General features: G+C 44.0%; 1 protein-coding gene across 3 annotated transcripts in view; it reads left to right on the forward strand.

Annotated features, from left to right (window-relative positions):
* The window catches only part of LOC126260886 (putative glycerol kinase 5), a 351,198-nt gene that overhangs the window by 145,254 nt on the left and 178,801 nt on the right, over window positions 1-27,143 (forward strand). For all 3 annotated transcript variants that reach the window (XM_049958329.1, XM_049958330.1, XM_049958328.1), the window contains one exon: window positions 7,808-7,977. In XM_049958329.1, coding sequence (XP_049814286.1) covers window positions 7,808-7,977 — 170 coding nt within the window. The remainder of the gene's footprint in view (window positions 1-7,807; window positions 7,978-27,143) is intronic.

A 27,143-nucleotide genomic window follows, 5' to 3' on the forward strand; every position in this document is an offset into this window, starting at 1 on the left:
GTGGCATACGGAGCTCCATCGCAGTCTTTAACACTGGTAGCATGCCGCGACAGCGTGGACGTGAACCGTATGTGCAGTTGACGGACTTTGAGCGAGGGCGTATAGTGGGCATGCGGGAGGCCGGGTGGACGTACCGCCGAATTGCTCAACACGTGGGGCGTGAGGTCTCCACAGTACATCGATGTTGTCGCCAGTGGTCGGCGGAAGGTGCACGTGCCCGTCGACCTGGGACCGGACCGCAGCGACGCACGGATGCACGCCAAGACCGTAGGATCCTACGCAGTGCCGTAGGGGACCGCACCGCCACTTCCCAGCAAATTAGGGACACTGTTGCTCCTGGGGTATCGGCGAGGACCATTCGCAACCGTCTCCATGAAGCTGGGCTACGGTCCCGCACACCGTTAGGCCGTCTTCCGCTCACGCCCCAACATCGTGCAGCCCGCCTCCAGTGGTGTCGCGACAGGCGTGAATGGAGGGACGAATGGAGACGTGTCGTCTTCAGCGATGAGAGTCGCTTCTGCCTTGGTGCCAATGATGGTCGTATGCGTGTTTGGCGCCGTGCAGGTGAGCGCCACAATCAGGACTGCATACGACCGAGGCACACAGGGCCAACACCCGGCATCATGGTGTGGGGAGCGATCTCCTACACTGGCCGTACACCACTGGTGATCGTCGAGGGGACACTGAATAGTGCACGGTACATCCAAACCGTCATCGAACCCATCGTTCTACCATTCCTAGACCGGCAAGGGAACTTGCTGTTCCAACAGGACAATGCACGTCCGCATGTATCCCGTGCCACCCAACGTGCTCTAGAAGGTGTAAGTCAACTACCCTGGCCAGCAAGATCTCCGGATCTGTCCCCCATTGAGCATGTTTGGGACTGGATGAAGCGTCGTCTCACGCGGTCTGCACGTCCAGCACGAACGCTGGTCCAACTGAGGCGCCAGGTGGAAATGGCATGGCAAGCCGTTCCACAGGACTACATCCAGCATCTCTACGATCGTCTCCATGGGAGAATAGCAGCGTGCATTGCTGCGAAAGGTGGATATACACTGTACTAGTGCCGACATTGTGCATGCTCTGTTGCCTGTGTCTATGTGCCTGTGGTTCTGTCAGTGTGATCATGTGATGTATCTGACCCCAGGAATGTGCCAATAAAGTTTCCCCTTCCTGGGACAATGAATTCACGGTGTTCGTATTTCAATTTCCAGGAGTGTAGACACACTGCAGGTAGATATGGTCATGGTAATGTACAGCTATTCATTGAGTCGTTGATGTTTCGAGCTCGTATCGGTAATCTTTTGTCATCCAGAATGAATCTTTCAGTCTGCAATGTAGTGTGCTCTCAAAACTAACAGTATCGATAGATAATTAAAAATTGAGCATTTTTATTAGTATTTATGAAGTCTGCAAAAGCTTTGTGTGTGTGTGTGTTTTTTTTTTTTAATTCGAGTAAAGCTACTTCTGCGACTAAGCCGTTATGTACTCATGAGGATAGAGCCCTTCACGGAAGCAGCACTGGCTGACTGACCAAGGCAACTAGCAGGAGGGGCAGAGGGACCCCGCTAGATTCCTACGTGGATTCTAAAGGTTTTTTTCATATACATTTTTCTTCGTATCGAAATTGTAGGAATAGCGTGGTTAATAAGGTAATAAATAAGCAATTACGGCAAGATACAGACGTAAATAAATTCTTCAAACAACTACGATTAGTGAATAATTACGATTTTAATCCTCGTCATATGAAAGAAACTCCTCGAAAGACTGTTCCGATTTCGCCTCTAGGGTGTACTGACAGCTTTGTTTCGAGGCTTCATAATTGCAGTTCACTTGTGAAAACCCAGCAGGAATTCCACAACCGCCGGCCGAAGTGGCCGTGCGGTTAAAGGCGCTGCAGTCTGGATCCGCAAGACCGCTACGGTCGCAGGTTCGAATCCTGCCTCGGGCATGGATGTTTGTGATGTCCTTAGGTTAGTTAGGTTTAACTAGTTCTAAGTTCTAGGGGACTAATGACCTCAGCAGTTGAGTCCCATAGTGCTCAGAGCCAATTCCACAACCGCGCGGACGGTATAACGATCCATAGCATTGTTCATGATTAACTTTCCATCATCGGTTTATCACGCGATTTTATCATGTGTGTACTACGCATCAAAATTAACTCTCGAAAAAGAAGTATTATAAAATGCAAAGGAAGTTTGTTTTCTGCATAATGTTGAGCTGGAACGATATAGCTGCTCAAGATTCCATTCATTAGATCGTATTGATGCCGCGAATATATTTGCTTCGAGTCTATGATATGTACCACGCATACTGTTGTTCGGGTGACTGTGCAGATATGTAACAGAGTGAGTTAAAGACGGATCGTTAAACGACCAGGATTAACCTGTTAATCTTTCACTAATACAAGTTGTTTTAGAAATTTATTTATCTACCTTATTATTAACTATACAGTATTTGTGATTGATTTCTTTACCTTGTTAATCCTCCTGTCCCACCAGCTTTGATACGCAGGAAAGTACGTGTTATTGTAATATGCAGTCCGAAGACTGGTTTGATACAGCTCTCCACGCTACTCTGTCTCTCCTATACTACAAGAGGCTGTTAAATTAAAACTAGACAGAAAGAAAAAAGTTCAAAAATAATAGCCATAACTGTTTATACATTTATCCCACTGTGGGACATAACGGTCAATGCTTTCATGGGCCTGCCCACATGGTGCTAACGTTTATTCAAGTACGCTGCAGAAGTTTCGCTGGTAAACCCTTACATATTCTCCAGCAGTCTAGATCTGTCTCCACGCTATTTCTATATGTTTGCAGCCCTGAAGAAAGACATTAGTGGCCGTCTATTTGCGTCGGACGAAGAGTTGCACGTCTGCGTTCAATCATGCTTCCGTAGACAATCGCAAACAACTCCCCTCGAAGGCATTGACCCTCTCGTCTCACAATGGAATAAATGTGTCAACAGTTATGACGATTACTTTTGAAATAATAAAGAGTTTACCTACTTTTATTACATCTGTTCTCATTTTCATTTGGCTGCCCGACGATTTCTTCATGCCTCAGATTATGTTTTATCAACCGATCCTTCTTTTAGTTTAGTTATGCCCCAGATTTCTTTTCTGTCCAGTTCTATTCAGCGTTTCCTCATTAGGTACACTATCTACTCATCAAATCCTCGGCATTATTCTGCAGCATCACATTTCAAAAGCTTTCGTTCTTCTCTTGTCTGTACTGCTTGTCGTCCACGTTTCACTCCTTTCACTCCCGTGCAAGGCCACGCTGCTGATAACCTACAGAAAAGACTTCGTAACACTGAAATCTGTGTTTGATGTTAGCAAATTTCTCTTCAACAAAAACGATTTTGTTGCAATTTCCAGTTTACATGTTATATCATCCTTATTTCGGCTATCATCAGTTATTTTACTGCTCCAGTAGTAAAACATATCTACTTCTTTTTGTGTCACATTTCTTTATCTATTTACCTCATCATCGACTGATGTAATTCGACTACATTCCGTAGCCTTGTTTTGCTTTTGTTGATGATCATCTTACATCCTCCTTTCAAGACACTGTTTATTCGATTCAAATGCTTTTCCAAGTCCTTTGCAGTCTGTGACAAATTTACAATGTCACTGGCAAATCTCCCCTTCATGAACTTTAATTCCTTCTCCAATTTGTTCGTTGATTTCCTATACCACTTGCTCAGCGTAGAGATTGTATAACATGGGTAATAGGCCCAGCCCTGTCTCATTCCCTTCTCAACCACTGCTTCCATTTCATGCCTTTCGCTCCCTACTCTCTTCAGAATTTCAAAGAGTGTATACCAGTCATCATTGGCTAAAGCTTGCTATAAGTCTACAGAAGCTATAAATGGAGGTTTTCCATTCATAACCTATCTTCTAAGCTCATGTTTATTGGACAGTTTTTTCTTGTTTTGGTCCATACTACCGCCCCTCAAAATATGGAAAGCAAAGAGCTTGCAGTAAAAAGATATTTGTTGCGCAATATCTCAGATGAAGAAATGTTCATAGCTCTTAAGGTATACATTTTAGAGTCTATGTTTATGAGACTGTTTTGCTCTGAATTATCGTTCCTGTCGTGTCCCTACATATTGACCATTTCTCCTGGGACAGTCTGTATATTCCTGCACGTTTCAGCTTGGCAGTCTTTTCATAGCATTGGTTTTCCATATGGGCTCTCGATATTCGTACAGCTGTTTCTCTTTTCTACACAGACCTCTTTTATTTTCCTGTGGGTGGTATCTATCATTCTCTGTGTTACACATGGTTCTATAGGTTTACATTTGCCCTTTAGCTATTATTGCTTAGCCGTATTGCACTTTGACTGTCTCATTTTTAGACGTTGTATTCCCTTTCGCCTACTTCATTTGCTGCATTTCGATATTTTCGCGATTCATCGGTTAAACTCAATATACACTACTGGCCATTAAAATTGCTACACCACGAAGATGACGTGCTACAGACGCGAAATTTAACCGACAGGAAGAAGATGCTGTGATATGCAAATGATTAGCTTTTCAGAGCATCCACACATGGTTGGCGCCGGTGGCGACACCTACAACGTGCTGACATGAAGAAAGTTTCCAACCTATTTCTCATACACAAACAGCAGTTGACCGGCGTTGCCTGGTGAAACGTTGTTGTGATGCCTCGTGTAAGGAGGAGAAATGCGTACCATCACGTTTTCGACTTGGGTAAAGGTCGGACTGTAGCCTATCGAAATTGCGGTTTACCGTATCGCGACACTGCTGCTCGCGTTGGTCGAGATCCAATGACTGTTAGCAGAATATGGAATCGGTGGGTTCAGGAGGGTAATACGGAACGCCGTGCTGGATCCCAACGGCCTGGTATCACCAGCAGTCGAGATGACAGGCATCTTATCCGCGTGGCTGTAACGGATCGTGCAGCCACGTCTCGATCCCTGAGTCACCAGAAGGGGACGTTTGAAAGACAACAACCATCTGCGCGAACAGTTCGACGACATTTGCAGCAACATGGACTATCAGCTCGGAGAGCATGGCTGCGGTTACCCATGACGCTGCATCACAGACAGGAGCGCCTGCGATGGTGTACTCAACGAGAAACCTAGGTACATGAATGGCAAAACGTCATTTTTCGGATGAATCCAGGTAATGTTTACAGCATTATGATTGGTCGCATCCGTGTTTGGCGACATCGCGGTGAACGCACATTGGAAACGTGTATTCGTCATCGCCATACTGGCGTATCACCCGGTGTGATGGTATGGGGTGCCATTGGTTACACGTCTCTGTCACCTCTTGTTCGCATTGACGGCACTTTGAACAGTGGAGTTACATTTCAGATGTGTTACGACCCGTGGCTCTGCCCTTCATTCGATCCCTGCGAAACCCTACATTTCAGCAGGATAATGCACGACCGCATGTTGCAGGTCCTGTACGGGCCTTTCTGGATACAGAAAATGTTTGACTGCTGCCCTGTCCAGCACATTCTCCAGATCTCTCACCAATTGAAAACGTCTGGTCAGTAATACATTTGTTCAGTGAATACCCGTTTATCATCTGCATTTCTTCTTGGTGTAGCAATTTTAATGGCCAGTAGTGTATATTGTGCTATCGAAGGATTTCTACTATCCCTTGTCTCCTTATCTATTTGATCCTCTGCTACCTTCGTTATTTCGTCTCTCAGAGTTACCCAGTCATGTTCTGCATTGCAGTCTGAAAATAATTTCAAGAAAACACGTATTACAATAAACTTCTGAACACTTACAGGAATGGACACTGCTCATTCGCTTTCCCGGTCAGTTCGCTTGGTCGCTTGGCCAGCGATACTTTCCTATATGGGTACACAAGTCCTAGTCGTGAAAGTTTCCTTTCTCGATTCCTCGGACCCAGTAAATGATGATTAAAAGTGCTCGGTTTTCATTATTTGTCGATTCCGCCGGTTCTGAGTCTGCTGCACGATAAAAACTTTAGGGTTGCGTATTTTAGGTGGTGCACAAGGGACCTGCATAACATGAGCCTAATCAGTTGACTGTTTCTGTGATATTCCCCTTGTCAGCCATAGTCCAGGGGACTTTTTCCAGCATGAATATTTCCCTCTGCAGTAAGGTGTGCAAATGAGCGTTGGTGAAGTTTGGAAAGTAGGAAGGATGTACTGGTAGCGCCTGTTCTTTGCGGGCACCTATTGGGTCGTGTGCGGGTAGCTCAGTCTGTTAACACTACTGCCCGGGAAAGACCATCTGCCAGTAGTTTTAATCGTTTTCTCTTGATCGTCACAGTTATTCCTTAATCAATTACCAGAGGTTACCACTAGTGCTGTATAATGTGAGTAGCTCTATTAACTGGCTTTGTTTTCAAAGTGATGCAACATCTCTGCAATGTTACCCTCGAAATAAAAGGCAGCGGAAGTATTGGCAGGACAAAAGTCGCTCAGTCACGCTAAAAACTATCGAATGTCATGAATCTGTCCCAAAATAAGAAGTTTTTACTTTCACACAAGGTAAAACGTTCTCCGCCTGACATTGAAATAATGTTTTTTATGACAAAAATATTCACATTCGTCTACTTGCTCTCTCTTTGGTCACTGCATTTTGTTCAGAATTTTAGTAGAGTGATGATTTCTTGCCTGAAATGTGATCCTAGATGGTCTACACATACCTGTCTATGGCTGCTATAACCTCTTTATCGCGCGCAGAACATTTTCTAGCGACAAATATAACGACACAGGAATACATGGAAATCAAAGAGTGGTAAATCAGGTAAATGGGGGTAAATGTGTAGTTTGTACTTCATCTGTCCGTTTTCTTCTTACCAAAACAAATTTATAGGGAAATGCACTGTATGGATGAAATATGATATTTCTTTTTTCTTTTCAGTCCTCCTATCGTGCTTGTTTTCATTCAGTTGGTTCAGATGTCTGACGTAGTTTTCTGCACTTGTTACTTCATCCTTTTAAAGGCAATCAGTAAGATCGCAGAAAACACTGGCCATTACCTCCGCCAGCTGAAGTCGACTTTTGTTGTCACAGTGTCACCGACTCCACCCAACGCTTCGAAAACAGTTTAATTACTTGAGTAAACAAAGAGTGGGCGTATAAAATTAGTTGGACTCTTATTAAAACAGTCGAAAGAGCCATATTCAGATTAGCATTTTGTCAACATTCAATAACACAACACCCAACTCACACAAAGGATGAACTGTGAGATATTTTTTTGCAAGATGTATCTTATTCTTTCTTCTGATATGTCGATGACGTCAGCTACTTCAAATTTACATTTAATCCACGTTTTGTGCCTTTATCAGTGTTTTCATTTGTGGCTTAACATAGCGATCTGCTTTACGTAGATCACTTCAAGAGAATTGCGAACATGCTGTATTTTATATGATACTTCTGTAAAATTTCCATTCATTAGATTTTTAAGATGAGTGTGAAAGTATCGGACATTTTGTTAGTTGTATTAAAGTGGATGTGTCTTCCTATCTCCATCTCTCCATTTCCATCTCTTTACCCCATCTCTCGCCCCCCATCTTTTCCCTCTTCCCTCCTCCTTCTCTTCTACCCCCCTCCCTCCCTCCCCCCCTCTTTCTCTTTCTCCTCTCCTTTCCTTTCCTTTCCTTTTCTCTTCCGCACTTTGTCCTCCCCCTCTGCGTCTGTCACCACCTTCTATCTCACTCCCACACATGCCTTCTCTCTCCCCCCTTCCCCTCTCTTTCCTTTCCCTTCTGTCTCACTTCCTCTCTCGCTCTTGGTTTCGTTTTTGTATTAGCAGTTTCTAGCAGCGTGCAATTTCCGTGTTTGCAGATGCTGGCTTGTCAGCAGCGCAGCTGGTTGCACTGGGCATATCAAGCCAACGATGCACATTCATCACGTGGGACCGGGAAACTGGCCAGCCCTTCCACAACTTCATCACGTGGAAAGACGTTCGTGCAGATTCCATCGTACGACAGTGGAACGACTCGTTCTCCATGAAGGTAAGCACACCAACATCTGCAGCTGAAGCGCAACCTCAGTTAGCGGTTTAAGGGTTATAGAAGTCCGTAAGGCCAAGCTCCACGGCCGCTATTTGTACCTGTTACTGTAGCCTCGGCTGAAAATTACTGACGATATCAGCAAGTGTTGTTATTGCAGCATTGGTGTCAGTAATTGCTAGTAGGGAGGTAATAGTTGCGGCGGCAGTAATAAGAGTAAGACTCTTAGCAGAAATCAGCCAATTTTCACATCTGCTGAGGTATATGCCCACAATAAAATTTCGGAATGATCTGAGATCTGATATGGATCTCGAATTACAATCATCAGTCCTCTGTGGTACGACCAGTGTTTATGGTGGGAGACATTACCCTGAATCAGTGTGTAGATCTTCCTGTTTTCCATGCTCCACAAACGTCTTTTCTAGTGGTCTCTGTAGGACAGGCATTAAAAGGTAGCCATTTTCCCCTCTAGGGGCGCTAACTAGACCAGTATCGGTTAGTTGGAGGTTCTCACGAAATGCAGAAAACAGGAGATAGAAGTGGGAAATTGAGATTGTAAATCAATGTTCACGAAAAGCATTAACCTCTGTTCGAGACACTATTCTTGTCCCTGATTTGGGACCATGTGTAGATGCAATGATATGACCACAAGCTTGCTCTAAGAATTTAATTACAGTCGTGAACAGTTCACTTAGAGATAGCTATTGTGTTGCAGAATGCACAGCCTCTTCGTCACGGGAAATGGAATAGTATGGTCTGTCGCGCTTCTGGGATGTTATCAGTTCTTTTACTGGGAGACGGCGTGACAGTCGAACGGAGTAGTGCGAGGCTCGCGATATCAGTTCATTTGATAGCAGTCACAATGTGTGCGCCAGACTCTTGGCACAGTCCACCTCCAAGCTCGTACAGGCACTGGGCCTGTCATGTGTCACTGTGTTGACAACGTACCATGAGTAAGTCGATTCCGAGAAACCAGCCCCTCCAGAAGCCGACTTGCATGGGAAACCTCATTGCGATAAGAGATAGAGTACACCATCTGAGTAAAAGTATCATCTGTTAGTGAACGTTAATATGTGAAGTGACCACCCATCGCGCATTATGATGCAGCTTTGGTGGGGACAATTTAAAGGAGTTGTCTGAAAGTCTATGGAAAAATAGCAGTCCATTATTTTTAAAGATCCGAAATTAGAGAAGGTTGTGATGTTGGGCGTTGGATGCTGGAACAAGTGCCGGCCTCTGTGGCAGAGCGGTTTTAGGCGCTTCAGTCCGGAACCGCGCTGCTGCTACGGTCGCAGGTTCGAATCCTGCCTCGGGCATGGATATGTGTGATGTCCTTAGATTCGTTAGGTTTAAGTAGTTCTAAGTCTAGGGGACTGATGACCTCAGATGTTAAGTCTCATAGTGCTTAGAGCCATTTGAACCATTTGAACTGGAGCAAGTTCGACGTTCTAACTCATTCCAAAGATGTTCCATTGGCAGCCAGTCGCGACCCTGGGCAGTCTAGTCCATTTCAGGATTGTTATTGCCCGCAAAACATTGCCACACAGATGCAATTGTATGACAGGATGCATTCTCATGCTGATGCAAATAGTCATCGTCTCCGGACTGTTTCTCTACTGTGTGCAGTAGCAGTGCTGCAAAATGTCTTCCTATCTTTTCACATTAAGCGTTCGCTTAAGAGCGATAAGGGAACCACACCTTAACCACGAAAAACGCCACTCTACTGTAACATCACCTCCTCCAAGCGTCAGTGTTGGCGCTACACATGATGGCAGGCAGTGTTCTCTGGACGTTCCCCAAACACAAACCCTTCCATCGGATTGCCATAGGGTATAAGGTGATTCGTAACTCCAAATCACTCTTTCACAGTTATCCACTGTGCAGTGGCATCGCTCTTAAAACCACCTCAAGCGTTTCTTAGCATTGATTACTGAAATGTGTGCCTCATAAGGAGCTACTCCATCATTATTTTGAACCCCCTACACTAAGTCATTGCGCAAGCTGGACTGCTTTTAGCACTTCGGAGCTCATGAATGATTCTTTTCGCTGGTATGCCATTTTTTCTTTTCAAATACCCTCCTCCATGCTCGACGGTCCCTGTCCTTCAGAACATGGCATCTGCCTGCTCTTCATTTAGCTGGCACTGTTCCTTCGCGTTTCCACTTCACAATTGCATCACCAACTGTCGACCTGGGCAGCTTTAGGAAGTGTGAAATGTCGCTGATGATTTGTTGCTCAGGTCATATCCAATGATTAGTCTACGTTCAAAGTCACTGAGCTCTCATGACCAAACCATCCTGCTGTTACTGCTTCTCTACTGACAACACAGTACTCCACGTCTTTTTATGCTGGCCGGTCCGCCTCTCGTGACATGTAGTGGTCAATTCCCTATTGGGCCAGCTACTTTTGAACAGATAATATAAGAAACTCTCGGAGCATCTTGAGTGCATTGTTATAAATATCATGTTAAGTATCATATTGTTCAGCACAGTTCCTAAATTGGTGTGATAAATGTAAAGCACTTGTTTCTAGTGGTGATTAGTTCACTGCAAGCCGGATAACCAACGACATGAGCTCACATTTACTCAATATGTGCAGAATTGCTGTAGGGCAAGCATCTGATTCAGTAATTTGGCGACACTAACAAATTAACTATCTTAGTCGTTTCCAAAACGTTTCCACCCTTGACCCAACAGGAAATGATCATGTCCTTTTGGACATCAGATAAATCGCTCCGTTTATGTATTAAGATAATGACTGCACTATTTTCCACACCCCTCAAAATACTGTACATACCCTGCACTACTGGTGCTATCTTCTGCCATCTGTGAGTGGTTACTGGAGCTTATGTCGAACATAGGTGTCCAGATTAATGTGATTGTACCATGTGGCAATAAGCATTAGTTTGCATGATACCTCCGGCATGAGAGACATTTATGACAGACATTTACAACTTTATGGCAGTGGTACTATGCATTTTTCATGCTAACAAGCAGTATTTTGTGCTACATTCTACAATGCATTCATAATACCATAGCATGCATCTAACAACTGGGAAGCAATTGGTTAAGGTCCCTGGAGAAAGAAGTATGTAGTACTGAACTTGGATTTGTGACTTCAGTGTGTGAATCTACACATAATGAACATTACTTAAGTCGAGGGAAGTGGCAGATACAAATCCTGCGACTGACTGATGTTGGATCGAAAAAGAGGACCTTATGATCCATAATATAGCGCAATTGTCTGTGCTGTCTTGGATGAGGGGCTATTAATAAGCATGCATTTGTGTGATCTGTATGCCGATGCAGCAGAACTAATGTCGACCTCTCCTGCAGCTTTCATGCAATGATGGTCACTGTATTGTAAAGTGTAGATCATGCTCTTCGTGTCTGGCACGCAATGTAGAAGTAGGAACAGTCTCTGTAGGCTCACGACCAGTGTCGGTAATCACTGTTACTGTATGTTGTGAAAGCATTCTTACCCATAGTGGAAGTGGATTGCTTTTTCTTGATAGACATATATGACAGAGATTAAATGATGGAATCATTCTCTCTCCACTGTGTATTGTATGATGGTATCTGATTTTCGGTGCAACCCACATTAGCATCTTCAGTAGCCACAGTTCTGTATCCTCTAATGTGCTAAACACTCCACTGCTATTATAGAGGAAGACAAGGTCAACTGGCAAATGCTTTAGTTTGTGGAGAAGCTGGACATCATTATTTCCGATAGAGGTAGCATTAATTACTGCAAAAACTTGATAGAGAAACATCTTCAGACGTAAAAGTAAGTTCGAATGTACCCATAGGGAATTGGAAACATAGCTTGCCTTTTCCTGCCTAACGTTCACCGAACCAAGGATGAATGGTAACAGACAGATTCCAAATTCCTAGATTTCCAGAAAGTGTTTGGCACAGTGCACCACTACAGACTGTTAAGGAGGTCCAAGCATGTGGAGTAAGTTCTTAGATACACTATGTGATCAGTAGTATCCGGACACCTAGCTGAAAATTACTTAGAAGTTCGTGGCGCCCTCCATCGGTAATGCTAGAACTCAATATTGTGTTGGCCCACCTTGGTAACAGCTTTTACTCTCGCAGGCACGTTCAATCAGGTGCTGGAAGGTTTCTTGGCTAATGGCAGCCCATTCTTCACCGAGTGCTCCACTGAGGAGAGGTATCGATGTCGGTCTGTGAGGCCTGGCACGAAGTCGGCGTTCCAAAACATCCCAGAGGTGTTCTATGGGATTCAGGTCAGAACTCTACATAGGCCAGTCCATTACAGGGATGTTATTGTCGTGTAACCACTCTCACACGCTGTGCATTATGAACAGGTGCTCGATCGTCTTGAAAGATGCAGTCTCCATTCCCGAATTGCTCTTCAACAGTGAGAAGCAAGAAGGTGCTTAAAACATCAATGTAGGCCTGTGCTGTGATAGTGCCACGCTAAACAACAACGGGTGTAAGCCCCCTCCATGAAAAATACGACCAAACCATAACACTACCGCCTCCGAATTTTACTGTTGGCACTACACACACTGGCAGATGACGTTCACTGGGTATTCTCCACACCCACACGCTGACATCGGATCGCCACATTGTGTACTGTGATTCGTCACTCCACACAACATTTTTCCACTGTTGAATCGTCCAATGTTTACGCTCCTCACACCAAGCGAGGCGTCGTTAGGCATTTATCGGCGTGATGTGTGGCTTATGAGCAGCCGCTCGACCATGAAATCCAAGTTATCTCACCTCCCAACTAACTGTCATAGTACTTGCAGTGGATCCTCATGCAGTTTAGAATTCCTGTGTTATTGTCTGGATAGATGTCTGCCTATTACACATTACGGCCCTCTTCAACTGTCAGTGGTTTCTGTCATTCAACAGACGAAGTTAGTCTGTATGCTTTCGTGCTGTATGTGTCCCTCCACGTTTCCACTTCACTATCACATCGGAAACAGTGGACCTAGGGATTTTTAGGAGTGTGGAAATCTTGCATATAGACGTATGACACAAGTGACACCTAATTACCTGACCACGTTCAAAGTCCGTGAGTCCTGCGGAGTGCCCCATTCTTCTCTCTCACGATGTGTAATGACTACTGAGGTAGCCGGCCGAAGTGGCCGTGCGGTTAAAGGCGCTGCAGTCTGGAACCGCAAGACCGCTACGGTCGCAGGTTCGAATCCTGCCTCGGGCATGGATGTTTGTGATGTCCTTAGGTTAGTTAGGTTTAACTAGTTCTAAGTTCTAGGGGACTAATGACCTCAGCAGTTGAGTCCCATAGTGCTCAGAGCCATTTGAACCATTTGAACTACTGAGGTCGCTGATATGGAGTACCTGGCAGAAGGTGGCAGCACAATGCACATAATATGAAAAACGTATGTTTTTAGGGGTTTCCGGATACTTTGGATCATATAGTGCATGTTAGTGTCTGAAAAGACTTTTTAAAGAGTAAGAGACAGCACATTATCCTTGGCGTTGTGTCAGTCGTGCCCAGAGAAGAGTGTGTGTGTGTGTGTGTGTGTGTGTGTGTGTGTGTGTGTGTGTGATGGATAGTGAGAGCAGCGTCTGTGACTGTTAGCTATTTATGCTGTAGTGTATGAAAAGATCCTGTAACATTCGATTGCTGGTTGATATAGTCACGCCGATTAAATATGTAGAGGGTAACTCTACAAAGTAGTATGAAATAGAACGATCATTTACGGTCAGTTGTTGGGAAGACAAATGGTAGACTTCGGTCCGCTGGGAGAATTCTTAGAAAGTTTAGCTTATTCTCAAAGGAGACCACCTGTAGAACATTTTGCGACCCCATTCTTATAGAATACTGCCTGTGTGTTTGGGATGTGTATGGGAGTTAATATTGAGTGCGAAGGAACTTTTATAATTTAGAGCAGGTCTTAGCTGTCGTGCTAATGTCATAGGAAACCGTCAGTTTCGTAGTTAGGATGTGTACACTGTTCGATGACTGCCACATTGGGATGTAACAGTTATTCGATACCCTACCCTAAATCCTATATCAAAGACACTCAACTCTCACACAGCACATGGGGAAATAAACAGTGCACTAAATCTTTAAATATTCGCTGTTCTGTGTGTAATATTGTTAAGCAATGCGGACCTCGAAGTATTAAAACCACTTTTTGGCTCACATATAAACCACAGATCAATGTATAAGGTGGACGGTTTTTCTATCGTATACGCATATTGAGCACTGCAATACTTATTGTATGCACGCAATCGAATACAATAAGTGCGTTGTTGTTGCAGTCCCTATGTGGACACCGTACCTGGAGTGTCGTACCTGAATGTTAATAACAATGTATCGTTCCAGATGACTAAAATGTTGCTGGGATGTAAGATTGGTATCATCTACCTACTTACGGCACAAGTCGCTTCTGGCCAGCAGCCAGCGTGCAGAGAAACTCTGATCATGGTTGTGGGTGGGGCCATTAATCAGGCAGGGGTGGGGGAGGGGGGCGGCTATCTGCTCCAACCTACGTTTCTGGTGGGTGGAAGCCTTCGGCGGCACACAGAAAGGTGAGACATCAGGCCCACCGGCTATGATGTGCCTGCTCACTCTGTCTCCATCCGTAGATGTGTGCAGTGTGTGCTCCATGCTCTGACTGGTGCAGGCATGGGACGCATTCCTGTCGTTGGTCAACATAGTAAAAACTTTGTACTGTTCCCGCGCCACAGTGAACCACAGTGTAAATGTGTAACAAATAATAAAGGACTCGTTGAACAGTGTAATAAAGACTTTGTAACCTTCCTTCCCCCAAGTGTAAATGCCACAGTACACTGCAGTTCACATGCAGGTTTTAATGTGATACTGGTATGTAGATGGTGTGATTAGGCAGTGAAAGAATGTATTTGGTATGCTATGTAGAGTCAAAAGCCGTGTTCAAATGGTTCAAATGGCTCAGAGGACTATGGGACTTAACATCTATGGTCATCAGTCCTCTAGAACTTAGAACTACTTAAACCTAACTAACCTAAGGACAGCACACAACAACCAGTCATCACGAGGCAGAGAAAATCCTTGACCCCGCCGGGAATCGAACCCGGGATCCCGGGCGCGGGAAGCGAGAACGCTACCGCACGACCACGAGCTGCGGACGCAAAAGCCGTGTGTTGGTAGGTCATTGGACTAGGCTGGCCCAGGTTTCCTGCCACAATCACTTTGATTGTTCAGTTGCGTGAAAGTACTTGATTACACTAGTAACAGTTTTATGTTATGTAGCGTTTGTTTGTCACCGTGGTTTGAACTAGTGGGGGTGCAGGGCCATCTACAGCTTACCCACTATTACTGTAGAATAACTGGGTAGTAAAGAGTAGGACAGTACCTGAACGAACTTTTTTTCTTATTTTGCCTACTGGTGGTGGCATTTAATGACGTTCCTTTTGATGTGCTGAACAGAGCGTGAATAAGGAGTCAGTCTAATGATTAGTAAGATCAGGGGAATGGTGGAGGTAACTACACACATCAAAATATTTTTGTATCATCCCGGTTCCCAGAACTCCTGAAGATAGACGTTGACTTTGGATATTGTATCACAGAAACAGTCCCTTTGACTGTTCAGAGATCTCACTAAAGCCGTCCAAAGATGTTAACAATCATGCATGAGCAGCACCTATTCGACGGAGGGGTCCGACAGCTAATCAGTTCCAATCATTCCACCAGGAAGAAGGTACATTGCTCGTGTTGTCTGTAGTTCAACCATGCCTAGATGGTAAATACCACGGTTCGATCGCGTCCGCATTTTTAATTTGTGCCAGGAAGGGCTCTCAATAAGAGAAGTGTCCAGGGGTCTCGGAAAGAACCAAAGTGATGTTTTTCAGACGTGGAGGAGATACAGAGAGAAGGGAACAGTCGATGACATGCCTTGCTGAGCCCGCCCAAGGACTACTATTGCAGTGGATGACCGCTACCTATGGTTATAGCTCAGAGAAACACTGACAATAACGCCACCGTGTTGAATAATGCTTTTCGTGCAGCCACAGGATGTCGTGTTACTAATCAAACTGTGTGCAATAGGCTCCCTGATGTGCAACTTCATTCCCGACGTCCATGGTGAGGTCCATCTTTGCAACTACGACACCATGTAGCACAGTACAGATGAGCCGAATGGACCACTCAGGATTGGCATCACGTTATCTTCACCGATGAGTATCATGTGTGCCTTCAACCAGACAATTGTCGGAGATGTGTTTGGTGGCAATCCAGTCAGGCTGAACGCCTTAGACACATTGTCCAGCGAGTGCAGCAAGGTGGAGGTACACTGTTGTTTTGGGGTGGCATTATGTGGGGCCGATGTACGCTGCTGGTGGTCATGGGAGGCGCCATGATGGCTGTACGATACGTGAATGGCATCCTCCGACCGATAGTGCAACCATATCGGCAGCGTATTAACAAGGCATTCATCTTCATGGACGACTAGTCGTGCCTCCATTGTGCACATCTTGTGAATGACTTCCTTCAGGATAACTACCTCGCTCGGTTAGCCAACATGTTCTCCAGACATGAACCCTATCGAACATGCGTGGGATGGATTGAAAAGGGCTGTTTATGGAGGGATCTACGCCAATTGCTGTTGAGGAGTGGGACAATCTGGACCAAAAGTGCCTTGATGGACTTGTGGATAGTATGCCACAACAAATACAGGCATGCATCAATGCAAGACGACGTGCCAGGGCGTAAGAGGTACCAGTGTGTACAGCAATCTGGACCACCACCTCCGAAGTACTCTCTGTATGGTGGTACAACATGAAATGTGTGGTTTTCATGAGCAATAAAAAGGGCGAAAATAATGTTTATGTTGATCTGTATTCCAATTTTCTGTACAGGTTCCAGAACTCACGGAACAGAGGTGATGCAAAACTTTTTTTGATATGTGTATTTTTCTAACTGGTAGGGTTGAAAATCCTTTCTATTCTGTAATAAGTCATTATGATTGTGTTATAGGTAATGGATGGGTGATAAATAATGGTGACAGATCACTCTTAAAAGTGATAGGCCAAGTCACTGACTTGTAGAGCAAAATGAAGCCCTTGTTCCAAGCAGCACATTGACCTTTGACCTCAGAGGATGAGAGACTTCAGGGCACTCTCACTTCCAACACAGTGTTATGCTGTGTAATGTTCTTAAGGAAATTGATCTTTATTACTTGCTTGCTATACCTGGACTAGATCTGACTTCATACATCATGATGATGAAATGGTGGGTAGTAGTTAACGCTCTTGCTTGTGTGCTCTAGTGAACGAATAGCGGTAAGCTTTACCTGCATTTACAGGAATAGGGTGCCGGTTTAAAAGACTGCAGTAAAAGCGTACTGCGGCTTAGGGCCGAGGGGAGCGTTTGTTTTTTCTGAGGAACATGGATGCAAAACATTTGCGATCTGCCGAGTTGCGCGGTCTCATTGTGCAGACACATTAGATGGCGCCGGTCGGTCGGCGAGCACGTCCAGGTAGGCTGACTAGCGCCGAGAAGTCGCCGCTGCAATGGTCAGAGCATTGAAGACCGGAAATGAGAGGATGGGCCCTTGTTAGGCAGGAAGCTGATGAGAGGACTGTGAGATTTCTGCGGGACAGGTCACTGGCGTCCAGACTCTGTTACAAAAGATATTTGTGAAGGCACGAAGCTTTTAACGAGTTTATGGCCATTCTTTGGAAAGTTCTAATTGGACGCAACAGGGGAGATAACGATCTTTTTATGGAGGGCCATGGTTCCATCCATGTCATGTTGTTAGCAAAAGACACGACGTAAACACGTGGGAAAGAGGCTGCGAAGCTGAATCTTCCTTCTTTTTCTCCCAATTAAACTTTAAGGTCTCTGATTTGTCAAATCTGTGTATGCAGATGAAGGGGCGCTCTCCGATCGTCGAATGTGGCGCTCCAGCTCGTGATTGGCTTGTGCTAAAGGGGGAGTAGTCTAAGATGTAAATATGCTTTGCTACCGAGATGGCGAGCAAAGCGGAGAGGAAAAGAAGACACTCTTGTACTGGCGCTTCACTAGTAAAGAACGGCAGGTCTTCACCTAAACGGTGAGACTTGTGTCCTTTGCTAGTGTGCTACTTAGAGCGTGTGCCAGTCACCTTCTGAACCGTCAGAGATATTGCTTTTAGCATCACGCGCACAATGAGTGATGCGCGGGTGTACTTATTTATTTTGAGTCGGCCGTCTAAACATTTGACATATTCCGTCACTCATAGTCGTGGGACAGAGTCAAATTGGTTTGGCAGACCAGCAAACGGGTCCACCTGCACACTGGAGTCCACTGGGATTTCAGAGGCTCATTGGGAAGTACCTGCGTTCCGGATTAGCCAAACGCGAGACCGTGTACTTGCACCCCCACCCGCTGCCAAGCCTATACTCTTGCTTCCCACCTCGTCTCCATCTTCACACTCTCCACACCCTTGCCCGAGGTGGCTTCCGTCTACTCCCCCTTCCTGATGATGTCCTCGTTCCTTCCATATACCCCTCCTATCAGATCTAATCCTCGTTTTCCTTCCGCTTTTCCTCCAGGGCGTCCTCTCTTCCTCTTCCCCCTCCTTTCTCCCTCTCACCTCCTCACTCCCAGTTTCCCACTCCCTCCCCCCTCCCCTCCCCAGGCTTCTCCACATAACCCTACCCTCTCCCTTCCTATCTCCCATTGGCTACTTCCCCCTCCCCCCTTCTTCCCCCCCTGCCTGCCTCCTGCACCCAGTGGCAGGTTCCCCCATCTCCTCAGTGTGTTCAGTGTGCCGAAGATCATCTCCAATGTGCTACAGTGGTCTTTTTGTTTAACTGCGTCAGTGTTCTTCTTCAATGTGCTCCTTCGTTCACGTGTGAAACTGCGAACGCCTTCATGTTATTTCTTATGTATGTCTCCCTGGTTTTACCATTCATGTATGTCTGTTTTTCTGTCTCCATGCTTACTGTCTGTTTTTCTGTGGCCGAAGAGCGGTGCAGATAGGCCGCTGCCGGCCTACCTTTTGTAAGGTATTAAAATAACAATAAAGAAAAAAAAAGAAATTCATCACGCCGAATATAAATTCTATCCATTTCGCCCTCTATCCTCCTACAGTCAATCAAAGGCGACACTTTCCCGTAAATTACAGCGTCAGCAAACAGACGAAGACTGCTGCTCACTCTATCCATCATGTAGTTACGAATATAGAGAACGAAAGCGGTCTTACATCACTTTCTTGACGATGTCTTTGGCCAGATGAACACTCGCCGTCCAGGACATCGTACTGTATTCTGTTACTTAAAAAGTACATATGTAATGGTATGTACGGGCTCCTGATACTCACGGACGAACCTGCCGAGTAGGTGACCTGTCAGGCTTTTTCGCCGAAAATGATGGTTTACTTGGTTTTGTTTCTGCAACTGCGTCCCCATTTTATCTTAACACGGTACTTCGGCAGCTTCCCTATTTATTTTCTACGTGCGCGAAAGCGAAATTACGAAGATACCAGCATCGTGGTGCAGGTGACCAATATTTTGGAGAGAGTGATAAAGAAAACAATCGAGATGTTAGTGGTGGATAATTTAATCAACAGCGACAGATGCTTTGCATTACAGCTGGCACTTAGTTTGCTTGAATTACATCCGGAAACATCTCAATAATCTCTCTTTCTTTGCTGATACGTAAGTGTCTATTAACACGTGTGGTTTTTTGTGAAGGGCATTTTTGTACGGCATTCTTTCTTACTAATAACCTTTTTAATTTTGGCGTAGCCTTTGTTGGCATTGGGCTTCTGTTGACTGTATCATTCCTTGACGCCGCCAGGAAACAATCGCAAAAGGGGCACGTTTCGTGTTGAGTTCACAGATTGTCCATGGAACAAGGTCTAGACTGAAATTACATTTGCCAAGAAAGAATTAACATAAGCTCAAAACAGCATTTTCTGCTAGGAATAAAACTGCATGCTAAATTTCCCAAGGCAATGAAAGACAATACCAAAACGAATATATTTAAAAAGGCAATAAAAAACTACCTGTTACGTAATTATATATATATATATATATACAATTTTTTGTGGGAAAACTTTTTGCCTAAGCTATTCAGTGTGTAATACAAACACCTTATCTTCTTTCTGAGCGCAGCATCTCACTCATTATGATGGGATACTGAAGCATCTCACTCATTATGATGGGATACTGACTCGGTTTTTGAGGCTAGCAACTAGTGTTTTTCGGTACAAAAAATGGAAACCGAACATTGCCGTTATGGTCCTGACGTCACCTGATAATGTGTGTAAAAATGAGTTTATGGTATGTGCAAATTGTGCAGTATACTGGGAGTGAGAAATGAGTGAACAGTGTAGGAATAGCCTTTAGCTAATTTAATAAATTCTTTGCAAAACAGCATGGACCGAATGATGTAGCAGTGTTTAAAAATGACTGGCTTTTTATACGGGCGGGCGGAGGCTCCAATCTACATCCCGCCATCGTGATTTAGGTTTTCCGTGGTTTCTCTAAATTACTTGTTTTCTTTTTTTAATTGTAATGCGGGGGTGTCCAACCCGTAGCTGCACGCCCCAAAGCAAATATCAATGCGGCCGAAGAAGTGGACATCTATTACACTATTCTTATTATGTATAGTTGTGATAAACTGAATATTTTCGATTTGAAACTATCGCCACACAATGTTATTTTCTCATTGGCCCACCCCGTTCTTAACATTTCCGCCTGTGCTATGCCTGAACCTCCAGACTCTCGTTCTTTTAACGGCCCAATTCGTCAGACGCGCTGTTGTGTTATTTCACGGCTACTTTAGTTTCAACTGCGAAGTTAAAGATTTAGAGGCATAATCCTGAAGACGGGATGAAATACGCAGCGACACTTTTCGATCTGATGCAAGAATGGGAAAATCGTTTTCAAGATTTTCGAAAAAATAATCCAAACTTTTGTATTTATGCGACATCTTTTACAAATGCTATCAATATGTTTCCAGGAGACTTTCAAATGGAATGCGTACAGTTGCAGTCTGACATCCAACTAAAAGAAAAATTTCATCATGTATCTTCGTTCGATTTCTGCAAATCATAGCTACCCAGCGACAAATGTCACTTTCTGCACAGTAAGGCGTTACATATGTCACAAATACCCCTTTCTGGACAGTATGCGTTATATATGTCATCCTTTTTTGGGAGCATGTGCGTTTGTGAATATTTAATTTCAAGAGTAAAGCACAGGAATAATAATAATAGAACCAGAAGCTCAGGTGAGCACCTTGAGGATATTGCAGCCACTTCAATCGAAGCTGATTTATCCATAAATTTCCCAAATTCAGAGTCAAATGTCAGCTTAAGTCTATGATTTGTGATTACGTATATATAAAATTATTAAGGAAATCTCATGTGTAAAATGTCAAATTAATTGCATCTTGCCGTCTTTGAATGAAGAGTCAAAAATTAATAAATTTTTAATACACTACTGGCCATTAAAATTGCTACACCACGAAGATGACGTGCTACAGACGCGAAATTTAACCGGCAGAAGAAGATGCTGTGACATGCAAATGATCAGCTTTTCAGAGCATTCACACAAGGTTGGCGCCGGTGGCGACACCTACAACGTGCTGCTAGACAACAACCATCTGCTCGAACAGTTCGACGACGTTTGCAGCAGCATGGACTATCAGCTCGGAGACCATGACTGCGGTTACCCTTGACGCTGCATCACAGACAGGAGCGCCTGCGATGGTGTACTCAGCGACGAACTTGGGTGCACGAATGGCAAAACGTCATTTTTTCGGATAAATCCAGGTTCTATTTACAGCACCGTGATGGTCGCATCCGTGTTTGGCGACATCGCGGAGAACGCACATTGGAAGCGTGTATTCGTCATCGCCATACTGGCGTATCACCCGGCGTGATGGTATGGGGTGCCATTGGTTACACGTCTCGGTCACCTCTTGTTTGCATTGACGGCACTTTGAACAGTCGACGTTACATTTCAGATGTGTTACGACCCGTGGCTCTACCCTTCATTCGATCCCTGCGAAACCCTACATTTCAGCAGGATAATGCACGACCGCATGTTGCAGGTCCTGTACGGGCTTTTCTGAGTACAGAAAATGTTCGACTGCTGCCCTGGCCAGCACATTCTCCAGATCTCTCACCAATTGAAAACGTCTGGTCAATGGTGACCGAGCAACTGGCTCGTCACAATACACCAGTCACTATTCTTGATGAACTGTGGTATCGTGTTGAAGCTGCATGGGCAGCTGTACCTGTACACGCCATCCAAGCTCTGTTTGACTCAATGGATTTCTCAGGATCTATGCACCCAAATTGCGTGAAAATGTAATCACATATCAGTTCTAGTATATTTGTCCAATGAATACCCGTTTATCATCTGCATTTCTTCTTGGTGTAGCAATTTTAATGGCCAGTAGTGTATCTTTGGGAAAGTTGTCTACGGATGAATAAAACTATACTACTACTACTACTACAGTTTAGTTAAAAGTCCAAACAGCGAGCAACTAACTGTGTAATCGACACCTAGGGAAGTAGTCGAAATATCGCATGTAGCTAAAGTAACTCAACTGCAAACGTAAGAAAGTTGTAAACCAGTGCGAATATTATTACGTACATGAAATAGTTCTCTGTTATTCGAAGAATATGTCACGAATCATTTTCGGTATTATAATTTCGCAGTGGAGGAGGTGCAGTAGATAACGTTACAGTTTTACTAAACTAGGTAGGAGTCTTTAGATACATCTACATGTACATGCATACTCCGCAAGCCACCATGTGGTACGTGGCGGAGGGTACCGTTTACCACTACTAGTCACTTCCTCTTCTGTTGCACTCGCAAATGGAGCGAGCGACAAAAGACTCTTTACATGCCTCCATAGGAGGCCCAAACACTCTAATTTTATGTTTATGGCCCTTTCGCGAAATGTGCGTTGGCGTCAGCAGAACATTTAGGCTTTATTCGAGGAAAGAGCCAGAACTTTCATCCTCCTCATCCACAACAAATCTCACATATTAGGAGCGGTGGAGCAGCTACACGGAACGGCGCAGTCCCCACTTCCATACTAACACCAAACGCTGCATTCTGCATACTGTACTCAGCAATGTCACAGTTCTACGACCAGCATCTTGTTACAGTACTACCACGATCAACCTTTCCCGTGCAAAATGCGAGGCACGATCTATTCGATATTCCCTACTTGACCGCGATTGTCGTGATTCGGTAATGAAGCTGCGCCACCGTCAACATCGCAAGAGCAGGTTCTGTTAGTGACAAAACGTGGCGGACGCCACGCCAAATAAATTTTTTTGTGGTAAGGTCTTACGGAACCAAAGTACTGAGGTCTTCGGTTCCTAAGCTTACACACTACTTAAACTAACTTACGCTAAGGACGACACGCACACACACACACACACACACACACACACACCACACACACACACACACACACACACACACACACACACGCCCGAGGGAGGACTCGAACCTCCGACGCAGGGAACCGCGCGGACCGTGACAAAACGCCCCAGACCGCGCGGCTACCGCGCGCGGCGCCAAATAAATAACAACGCCGAAGTGAGCTTGCTCACAGCCAGCTATGTCTACCACGTGCTCCATCAGGAAATTTAATCTGCCTCCTGGCGCCTTGCCAGCTATCCGCGTTCACGCAGCGGTTAGTTCATAAGACCGAGCGATTACCGTAGCCTAGCCGCGCGTGTGGTTTCACTGTTAAAGGTATACTTGTAAAGCTGCGTGTGCAGTTGATTTCCAAAGTAAATTTCTTTTCACTTACTTGAATTTATAGCTGTCTTCAACTCAGAAGTTGGCCCTGTTGGAGATGGGGTATACCATTGCCCTTGCCGTCTTTCCGACCTTAGAAATCCCGGTTAGTTTTGAGGGGAGCTACAGCCTAACATGGCCTCCGATTCGTGCTGCAACGTTGAATACATTGCCTGAGGTGAAAGAAGTAATAAGTAGCAGATGAAAATCCTAGGACTGCCTAGGAATCGTATCTGGGACTCTTTTGGATTCGTGTTCTGTCGCTTTACAACCGAACTACCTCACTACACCTTCTACTTGCAGTAGTACCCTCTCAGCAAACCAGCCAGTACTATATTGATAAATTATCCGTTGTAGAAGTTCACGACTTAGCGAGATAAACGATGAGCTATCCCAGAATTTTGATGTGCTTTCTCCTCATTCGTTTCTTGATCTACGCTGGTCGGCTATAATCACATCGCGGAATTCTTTAATTTAGTAATCGGAGAAATAAAGACAGTTAATTTAGAAATAGAGAAAGAGCTTGGTTGGGGGAGAAAAGAATGGGTTAGAAAGAAACAGAGCGAATCGGCAGGGCAGTGAGGGCGGGGGGGGGGGGGGGTGAGCGATGTAGCGATGTAGGAGTGGAGAGCTATAACCGATATCGCTAAGTACCTGTGTTTATAGCTTTTATGCGGTAGTCACTAAGAGGTATTGGTGAACCGATAGCTAAATATCGGATTCACACAGTGCTCTGAAAAGAAAACAACAGCCTTTCGAGTAGCCGAAGGTTAAGCATCAAAGCTTGATCTATACTTCTATAGATCAATTACCTTTGCAACAGTACTGACAGAACGCTTCATAAAAAACTGTGAGAATATCGCGAACGAATTTCCTTGTCATTCTATTGTAATAGGGGCAGGCTTCAATAAACCAGTTACAGAATGCGAGAGTCACGAGATTAAAACTGCTCGCGGGGAGAGAGATCCTTGTGAGATCACACTGAACGTCTTTTCTGAAAATTAACTGCTAGCAATTAGAGTACCGTCTTGTGAGAGCAACGTCCTAGATCCCTTCCAGAAATCTTTTTCCAAACAAGCGACATATCAACTACTCTTCCCGCACCTAAGAAATCAGTTACTTTTCTTGGCATCCCGGTAAGACAGTTAAAAGTATGACTAAATCTGGCAGTCATGGAAATGGATTGTTTTTTCTTTTATAATAAATTCTACAGGATATTCCAATAACAGAACAAAATTTCTGAATCTTATTCGAGTGCTGGATATTAAAAGTAACTATTCGTTTCTATGTGAGGTGATTTCTGAGATCTATAAACGCTTTCAGCATATTGTTGGGGCGTCAATAAAAATTTGCTATTAAACTGGGCGAAAAGAATGAGTGTATAAAATTTCAGTTTTTTAGATTAATAAAGAAATTTTTTAATTCTGTAATTCACACATAATTTCATTTTTCATCGAAAAAGTGGGATAGAAATAGCAAAAGTATTCATTAATTTTATATTGGCGTGTTAAGCATAAGACTCTTTTTACATACGTAATTGTATGTTACACGCGAGAAAAGCTCAACAGTATGTATTTAAATTTTGCCGTTTTTCCAAAAAAAGTAGATGAAAATTGATAAATATGATCCAGATCTTTATGTATGTAGGTGAAAAGGATAACACAGGTTGGATGTGATGCGAGGAGAAATAACAAAATGAACCTGGTTTCGACTAATGAATTTAAACTGCCACTCCCGTCACTGAAATGGCGTCAGATCACAATATTTGCAACAGGCGCTGAGCCATACGAGATTATTTATTTATCGAACAATGGAACTCCAGGTAGGAGTCTCAACAATGTAGGAAATGTAGGTTGCTACTTTCCGTAAAAGACACGTTCAGTTGCAGACAGCCACAATTAAAAAATACTTGTGTAAAGTTTTAAATATGGCTGCTTGGTGCAGTGACCGTTTATAAATTAAAGTTGAATCAAATTATCCCTCGGTCACAATTTTTAGTGTTAGTAACCAGGGTTCAACACTTCTAAGAATGCCTTCATCAGAATTTAAATAAACAGTGGCCTATAACATAATTGCAAATGTATGGGAAAAGAAATTTTTTTACAGAAGTGTAAGTACTGGCTAACAATACAAGACAGAGACAGTACTTATATGTCACGTAAAAAATATGTTACAGGCCAGAAGGGCTTTATTCACAAATGCTTTTAAAAAAGAATGCATGAAGGCGAGCCACTGTGGGCTGCTCATATCTGCAAAGCCACAGGTAACGCGAGCGGCTCAATCCGTTGCTACCTGTGGCTGTATAGATATGAGCAGCCCATAGTGGCTCGCTTTCATGCATTCTTTTTTAAAAGCATTTGTGAATAAAGCCCTTCTGGCTTGTTATTTATTTTATACGTGACATGTAAGTACTGTCTATGACTTGTATTGTTAGTCAGTACTTACACTTTTATATAAAATTTTTTCTTTTCCCATAAATTTGTAATTTTGTTATACGCCACTTAATTCTGATGAAGGCACTCTTAGAAGTGTTGAAACCTGGTTAATAAGACTAAAAATTGTGACCGAGGGCTCATTTGTTTCAACTTTACTTGCGTAAAGCTTTCGGCCACGCCGTTTGTCTGTAAAACACACACACACACACACACACACACACACACACACACAGGCAAGCACACGTCATGCACACCCGACCGCCAACTCCAGCATCTCGGGCCAGAATGTAACTATCGCGCAGTGTTGCCAACTCTAAAAAACCCGAGTCGCTAGATTCAATATCAAAAGTCGCTAAAACATTTTACTAGGGGTGTACTGAAAATTTCGTACTGTGAATGGTGCAATAAGCCAGTGGGGGAGGGGGGGGGAGTAAAATATTAATAAAAACTCTCATACGTAATTGCTATATTGTCTTAATTAAGCGACGCATCGCTTGTAACAACATATATATATAAAATACGCTAACGTTTAATTAATCTTGTTATCATAATTGACGCAACACATAAATTGTTGTTTCAATCACAGTAGTCAAATATACTAGAAATATACAACTATATTTGTAACAAAAGAAAGCAAGAAAACAAATTAAGTTACAAAATACAGGGTGTTTCAAAAATGACCGGTATATTTGAAACGGCAATAAAAACTAAACGAGCAGCGATAGAAATACACCGTTTGTTGCAATATGCTTGGGACAACAGTACATTTTCAGGCAGACAAACTTTCGAAATTACAGTAGTTACAATTGTCAACAACAGATGGCGCTGCGATCTGGGAGACTCTATAGTACGATATTTTCCACATATCCACCATGCGTAGCAATAATATGGCGTAGTCTCTGAATGAAATTACCCGAAACCTTTGACAACGTGTCTGGCGGAATGGCTTCACATGCAGATGACATGTACTGCTTCAGCTGTTCAATTG

This window comes from Schistocerca nitens, chromosome 5, assembly GCF_023898315.1.
Source record: "Schistocerca nitens isolate TAMUIC-IGC-003100 chromosome 5, iqSchNite1.1, whole genome shotgun sequence".
Classification (NCBI taxonomy): Eukaryota; Metazoa; Arthropoda; class Insecta; order Orthoptera; family Acrididae; genus Schistocerca; species Schistocerca nitens.